Source organism: Gymnogyps californianus, chromosome 14 (assembly GCF_018139145.2).
Source record: "Gymnogyps californianus isolate 813 chromosome 14, ASM1813914v2, whole genome shotgun sequence".
In the NCBI taxonomy this organism is placed as follows: domain Eukaryota; kingdom Metazoa; phylum Chordata; class Aves; order Accipitriformes; family Cathartidae; genus Gymnogyps; species Gymnogyps californianus.
This window is the reverse complement of record NC_059484.1, coordinates 14,849,057-14,856,506: the sequence shown is the minus strand read 5'-3', so window position 1 is coordinate 14,856,506 and position 7,450 is coordinate 14,849,057. Positions and strand designations below refer to the sequence as shown.

At 52.7% G+C, this 7,450-nt stretch overlaps 1 protein-coding gene across 1 annotated transcript; it reads right to left on the bottom strand.

Moving 5' to 3' along the window:
* Nucleotides 1-3,643: 3,643 nt before the first annotated feature.
* On the bottom strand, nucleotides 3,644-5,922 carry LOC127022172 (melatonin receptor type 1A-like). Its single transcript, XM_050905620.1, has 2 exons — nucleotides 5,751-5,922; nucleotides 3,644-4,428 (listed from the first exon to the last, which is right to left on the bottom strand). Exons 1-2 carry the CDS (start codon nucleotides 5,920-5,922, stop codon nucleotides 3,644-3,646), a joined length of 957 nt encoding a protein of 318 aa, XP_050761577.1.
* Between the last annotated feature and the right edge of the window lie 1,528 nt (nucleotides 5,923-7,450).

The window sequence follows — 7,450 nt, the reverse complement described above, 5'->3', positions numbered from 1 at the left end:
ACCCTGGGGAGTTAAAAAGTCTTAAAGGAAAATATCATCACTGTTATTTGCGCTGCTTCTGACGCTGGGAAGAATAATTCGGGTTTGCCTCATGGGGAAAAGCGGTGCATGTTGCTGAGAAACTGTGGCATTCTTGGAGCAAGGGTGGGAAGCCGGCAGGGTGACAGGCTGGCCACCCCTCGGAAACCTGCCCGCACCCTGAGCCAGCAGCAGAGGTGGGTGCCCGCTGTGATACCACTTGTGCCAGAGCTCATGCCACCCTCTCTGCTGAAAGTGCCGGCGAGCTAAGGCACAAACTAGGGTTTGTGAGCAGAAAACAGGGGCAGAGCAGGTGAACCCCATCTTTTCCTTTGACCATAAGAAAATGCTGCTCCCCCAGCAAGCCTGGGGATGGCAACCTACTCTTCACAATGTCCTGTCAGCACGCAGGGGGATGAGCCTGCTGTGGGGAACCCGTCTGCATTTAGAGTTTTATTAAAAAACGCCACAGTGAACTGCAAAGCTCACAAGCCCATCCCGGCAGAGGAAAGCCAAGCTGGGGACCTGCACAAGTGCAGCCAAGTGCTCCCTCCCCTGCCTTTAATTTGGGATTAACCCCAGATGTGGTGTGGTAATAGGGCTGGGGTGGGAGGTCTGGCCATGCCAGGTGATGCTTGTCCTGCAGCCGGCAGTTCAGGCAGGAGGGAGGCTACCCTGCTGCTCCCTTCTCAGCCTCTCTGCATGATGAACCCCCCTCGAGCCAGCAGGTAGGATGCTGTGGTATCCCTGGGGTGTTTTGGGGAGTGGGGTGAGTCCCTGGCTTGGGGCATGGAGCTGGCAGCAGGATTTGCAGCCTGAGGCACTGGGGCAGTGTAAATGTTGTGTGGTCGGACTCGAGGTTTGGAGGAGTGTGCTGTGTGCTGTACTGGTGGGTTTCCCTTCTCCTGCTGCTTGTGCTGCTCCTGCCCAGAGGCAGCCGCAGTCCTGGGCCCAGCAGAGATGTCACTGTGCTCTATATACAAAGTGCTTTAGGGTAGTAGGGTAATTGAGGCTGGCAGGGACCTTGGGAGGTCTTTCCTCCAACCTTCTCCAGACTGAAGCAACTCTTGGAATTAGAAAAAAAGCTCTCTTTACTCTCACACCACCCCCAGGATCTCTTCTGTGTTTTGCCACACCACCCACTGATGTCTGAGCTTAGAAATGCTATGCCCAAATTAATGTGCAGGAATTGTGCTCTTTTAGGATGAAGGTGTTGAGAGGGATTTACGAAGCAAACCCAACCAAACAGCTCAAGTATCGGTCCTAATCCAAGCAGGGACTGATTTCTCCCAAGCAGAGCTGGCTCTCAAAGAAGGAGGCTGTATTCCCTTGTAAACCTCAGGGTAACTCAGGACCTGGGCCAGCTGGCCATGGGACTGGTTCCAGTTTGTATCTGGCCTGTTCAGTGAGAATGTCCCTGTGTGTCCCAAAAGCAATCCCCCTTCCCTGATTTTGGTCCCAGAATGAGACATGAATAGCAGGTTTTCTCACATCTGCTGGTAGTCTGAGCCAAGCGTCTCTATTTGGGTATCCCAAGCCTCCCTGTGTTTGTGCCCTTTCTTGTGTGCCCTCCCCCAGTTCAGCACTAAGGCACTCAGCAGTCAAGAGAAAGCCAAAAAGTTGAGGTTTGGGTCAGTAAGTGCTGGGAGAGTGGTTTCTGGGGTGGGGTTGGTGGGCAGTGTTAATACTGACGATGTTGGGGGCTGTGGGGGTGTGGTGGGTATTTAAGACTCGGAGATACCCCTTCACTGGTGCCTGGGAGTGCTGCTGTATGGACAGGTCCTTCTGAATGTCCCAGGCACAACCCTGGTGTGTTCCTAGTGCTGCTGCAGCAAAAATGCAACGAGAGCATTTCAAGAAATGATTTCTGTTTTATTCTGGTCTGGGGAGAATGAGCAAACAGGAGATTTCATGTGTCTTTGCTCTTAGGAGCAACAAATGAGGAACAGGTGAACTGGGGCTGCATCAATTTACGGTGAAGGCTGTCCCACCCTGTCGACTATAGGTGCTTGGCTGCCACGGGGGGAGAACATGGCTTCCCCCCTTGGCTGGGAAGAGGTCTGGGGAGTCTGAAGCAAACCTCTGTGTGCACCCACCTACTGCACCCAAACAGTGGTTCAGGGCTCCCAGATGATGCTCTGGTCCTCGTTGCGAGCAAGAAATTGCGTGATCTCCCCTCCTGCCCCTGTGTGTTAGTGCTCTGAGGTGTGCCCACTTGTACTGCCTGTATTTCCTTTCAACTGCTGTAACAATACACTTAGGAACACATAGGATGGGCCATGATATGCACCAACATGCTGCTCCCTTGCTTTAGCGTAGTATGCCGGCATCTTCCTGAGAGGGCTGTTGAAGGAGTGTTTTACCAGTATTTCTCCATGGCCGTCTGGGCCATGGCATAACTGCTGGACGCTCGTGTGCAGCCAGCATATGTGCATCTCTGGGCAAAGTGTGGCAAGGGAAAGGTAAGAAGGTGCTCCATCCTCCATGATTCTCTGAGGACCTTGGAAGAGGTGTCTCGCCCTTCTAGCTGCTGCCACCAGCTGAGCATGAGGCCTCGTGTTGTGCTGTGGGGCGAACAGGCTGTAGTAGCAATGGGAAAGGACAGCAAAGAGGGTCGGGGCAGCTTATCTGGGGATCAAAATACTTTGTTCCATCTCTGCAAACAGGATTTTGTGCTTACAACCTCCTATTTCCTTGTGGTTGTGCTTCTGCTGCAGAAGAACAAATAGTACAGGATTAGGAGGGAGCTTTTCCACAATGACACATGGATCTCTTTGAAGGCCAGCTGTGGCTTAGGCTCACTTGTGATCCCTGGCCATAAAATACATTCAATAAGTTGTGTAAAACTTACCTTTCTTTGTGGTCACAGGTGCATGCACAACTCAGATGGCCAGAGACAGAGGGAGGTGGGAACAAGCAGTCTGGAGCATGTGAGGGCTAAGAGGAGAGCAGCCTCATACATTTATCTCATGCACTTGTTGCAAGTACAAGGGAAGGAGTCCCTATTGCTGGACAGCCCTCTGCTATCAGGAGGACAGAGCCAACATGTTGTTCCTTACCTGCCCTCTCTGCTGTCCCGGGATCCATTGTACCAACATGGATCCTCATCACCACGTAACCAAGGGGCTGAGTGGGACTTGGACATTTCTTCTTTCTCAGGTATTGGCAGAGGTGAGGGTAAAGGAGAGAGCAAGGCAGCTCTGTGATGTCTTCAGGAGTGCATGCTCCTAATGCTTCACCCAAGGTTCACAGGGTCTAGTCTCCTCTGAGGTGTGTAAGTGTCCATAAATGCTCTTAAGGTCTTAAAGACTTGATGAATAACAAGAGAAATGAAAGTGGAAAGAAAATCCTAAAGGGTTCAGATGATTTTCTGAACAGGTATCTTCTGCAGTTTGCTCGCTCTGCAGTGCTCAACGTGCCCCTCCAACAGAGCACTGTGAAGCATGGTGGCCTGAGCTGTTCCTGGTGTGGACCGTGTTTTGGTGGAGATGGATCGTTCACTCTCCTCCCTTAGCTCTTGTTAGTCTCTGTTTGTACACCCCTGATAAGGAGGCAAAGGATTGGTGTGTCTATCTGCATGCACTTAGATGGGGTCATCTTTCCCTCCAGGCTCAGTCCTCTGGATTTAGTCTCCATCAGTCCTGTATGCCAGCTGGAACACAGTCAGCATGATCCTCTTGTACTCCTTCCTGAAGTTCTGGTTCATGGCCCCATAGATCACAGCATTTAGGCAGCTGTTAAAGTATGCCATGAAATAGTTGGAGGTGAAGAGCCATTCTGGGATTGAGGAACCCAAGGATGGCTTCACTGCTGCTGCAAAGCCAATGAAGTTTAAAGGTGCCCAACAGACAGCAAAGAGCACAAAGCCCACAGACATAGTTAAGAGGTTTGGGGAATCATGGGGCTTCATTTTGGGGTGGATGTCAGGCTTCACCCTGCGCTGTACCTGGATGACAAGCACCCAGATCTTCAGGTAGCAGTAGCTGATGATAGTGATGGGTAAGAAGAAGTTGACCATCACCAAAATGATGGTGTACAGGATGCTGATGGACTGGGCAAAGGTGCAGGAGTACACACAGGGGTCATATTGCAGGGACTCCATGAAGAGGTTTGGCACAATGGCCAGCAAAGTGAGTGCCCAGACCAGTCCCACGTAGCACAGGGTGTTGGTACTGGAGAAATGCCTGTCGTACTTCAGGCTGTGGCAGTCGTAGCAGTAGCAGTTGATAGCAATACCAGCGATATTGAAGATCAAGCTTGTGACGCTCGTACCCATCAGGAAGCCACTGATGTGGCAGTGGAGGCAGCCCATCACGCAGCCATCGTGGAAAATAGCCATCAGGACAAGTGGGTAAGGATAGAAAGCCACCAGCAAACCTGCAATGGCCAAGCTCACCACAAAGGCATTGCCTGCAGAGGAAGAGAGAGGGAAGAAGTTATAACTAATGGTTGTAATGCAGCTATCTCTGGCTATGCAGAACTACTCCAGTGTTACAGTAAACTGTAATGGTACTCAGGATAAGGGGCTTTCCCTCATCTCACCATGTACCTTGTTCTGACCCTAAATTTGCAGTAGGAGACACGGCAGAAGGGTGCTGCCCTGTGTTGCAGCTGATGCAAAGCAGAATTTGGCTACCAGTGAGGAAGTGGGATGCTGGGCTCTGTCTGCTAAATCTAGGATGAAGTAATTTCACCTGAAACTTTCACAGCTGGTGTCTCTTTTTGAAGAGAAGAGTGGAGCTGCTTTTTATCAAAAAGCAAGAAAGATGCTCATGTCTTGGCTGAAATCAGTGTGAAGTCTCAATGTCTTTGGACCACAATCCACCCCCTCTCAGGTTAACCCCAGAACTACTTTCTACTTCATATAGATGTATGTGTGTGTGTATGTATATATGTATTTTTTTTGTAAGCAAATACCAAAAAGCAAGCTCTTTCTGGACTGTTGGTGGCATTGCATTCACCAGAAGGCCAGAAGTTGAAGGATGACACAAATTTTACGTGCCACTAGGTATGGCACAGCGAAGGTTTGCTGCTTGCACTGTACGTGGGAGTACCTGGTGCTACTTGTGCCTTGTGTGTGAATGCATGCAGAGTGTGTGACTTAAGAGTCACAGAAGAGAGGAGAGGCAGGAGAATGTGGGGTGCAATGTATAAGGGACCGGTTGAAGGCATGTAAAAAGGAGCCAGGATTTGGCATCTCTGAACTGGGGCTGCAATGGAATTGAATCCAACAAGCCGCAGCTGATCAGCAATGCCGGGTTATCCTCATGTGAGTACAAGAGCCACAGGACAGATTTGGGCTTGAATTAATGAACTGGCAATTACTTGGGACAACTTTAGGGCAGGAACACCAGCACTGACTAGCGGGAGATTCGGAGCTGGTAAAGGCAAAGGCAGGCAATGCTTGTGGCTGCTTCTCCCCTGCTCCCACTCCGGTAACTTCCTGGGAGTTACAGGTAAGTGGAATGCAGGGTCTGTGCTTTGGCATTTGGTGCTAGGAAAGGATCAAGCACGATGATGATGAGGTGGCAGTGGGAGTCCCAAGGTTATGGCTGATTTCACACGTGCATATCCTAAGAGATGACCTTGAGTTTGGGCTCGGCTGGATGCAGCCAGCAGCACACCGCGCATCCCTGCCCGGCTGCGGCATCCGCAAGGCGGGTGCGCTGGGTACCCGGTGCTGGGGCATCCCTCCCTCCCTCCCTGCTGGCGTGGTGAGCCGGGCTGCTCACCTGCCTTCCGCAGCTTCTTGTTCTTGGGGATGGAGACGCTGACGAAGCCATTGCCCAGGATGCCACCCGCGATGGTGACGATGAGCATGAGGGCGAGCGCCCAGGCAGGGTAGGGCGGCGTGTCCCCCCACCAGCTGGCCGAGAGGTTCCCCGGCCCCGCGCTCCCCTCCATGCTGGGCGAGGGCCCTGCAGGGCTGGCAGCCGCTCCGGATTGCCTCCACCGGAGGAGGAGGAAGAGGAGCGGGGAGGAAACATGCCTCCAAGCCCACCCTCAAAGTTTGCATCTCACCAGGCTTGCCTGCTTCCTCCTTCCTCCCAGAAACTCCCCTTTACCCCAGGGCACCCTGTGCACCTCCTGAGAGTGTTTTGGGGGCACTGCAGGGTGCAGGCAGGGAGCGTCACTGCCTGCGTCCCAGTTGCTGGGGTCCCAGGGCAACCCCTGGCTAGCCAAGCTCTGCTGCAGTCAGCAGGAGCTCAGCGTTCGCCCACTTCTGGCCTGGGGAGTTCATTTGCTCTGGGAGCGTCTGCTAAATCAGTGCCCTTCATCCGTGGCATCAGGCCTTGCAAAGTGCCCTTCTGCCTTGTGTGGGGCTGGCCCTGAGGGATCCCCTTTGGGGGTGTGGGTTGTAGAGATGGGGGCTGCTGGAGCAGCAGCCTGTGGCTGGGGTCCTGCCTTTCCCCCGAGCAGGCTGATCTCCGGGCAGGGGACACTGAGGCACTGCCCCAGGCTGGGATGGTCACCCCTCATCGGACACTGTTGGGGTCACTTGGCCCATGCAGCGCTTTGTTCCCTGCAGATGTTGGCCCTTGGAGGCACGGCTCCCCGGGTCCTCCCTTTGCCATCTCCATGGTGATAGCTAATGACATCACTGACACTCAAAACATTGCTGAGCTTTAGTGATGTCATCAGCTGTTGCTGGGGAAACTCTGAGATGGATCGTGCTCTCCAGTTGACGGTGAGCCCTTTCAGAGGAGGCTGCCCGGCGTGTGTGTGGGAGTGACAGCAGTGACGAGCCTGGGGTTTTTGATGGAAAAAAAAAAAAACTGTTGAAGTGCATGAGAACTTTGAAGGCAAAACAGGCAGTGTTTTGGGGGGCTGTGGGGGTGGCTGGTGGGTGCTAGAGGAGTGGCAAGCAGCCTTGATGCCCTGGGGATGCTTGGGCAGAGGAGTGGGGCTGCAGGCAGGGTCTACAGGTGCTGGGGCTGGCTGCTGTGTCCCACCGAGCCTGTGCTGGGCGTTTTGGGGACCTCTCTGCAGATATGCTTGAGTCAGGTGTGTTTTCCACGTTAACCAGGTGGTAGTAATCTCCTTAAGGGCTGTGGCTTTACTTTCAGAAATGAGATGAATTTCTGTTTTTCCCAAGTGTGTTTGGTTGGGGATGGGAATCAAGGCAGGGCTTGGATTTGGGTCCTTTCAACCCATTTGCTCCTGAGCTGACAGATACGGGAGGCTTGTGCCTTCCCAAAGTGAGGTGGGTCTGCCTCCTTCCTCTGGCCCTTATAGGATCCTCAAAGATGCGTTGAACTTGCTGTCTTGGTACTTCTCTGAAGGCGCAAGAGGCTGGGGCTGCTGGTGTCTAAAATAAGCTGTTATTCCCTGGGCTGCCCTTGGCTGGAGCTAGGCAGGGATGTCCTATTTACAAGGGAATCCCTGAGTTATTGAATAAAATCATAATAGTAAAAAAATCCAAACTCTTTTA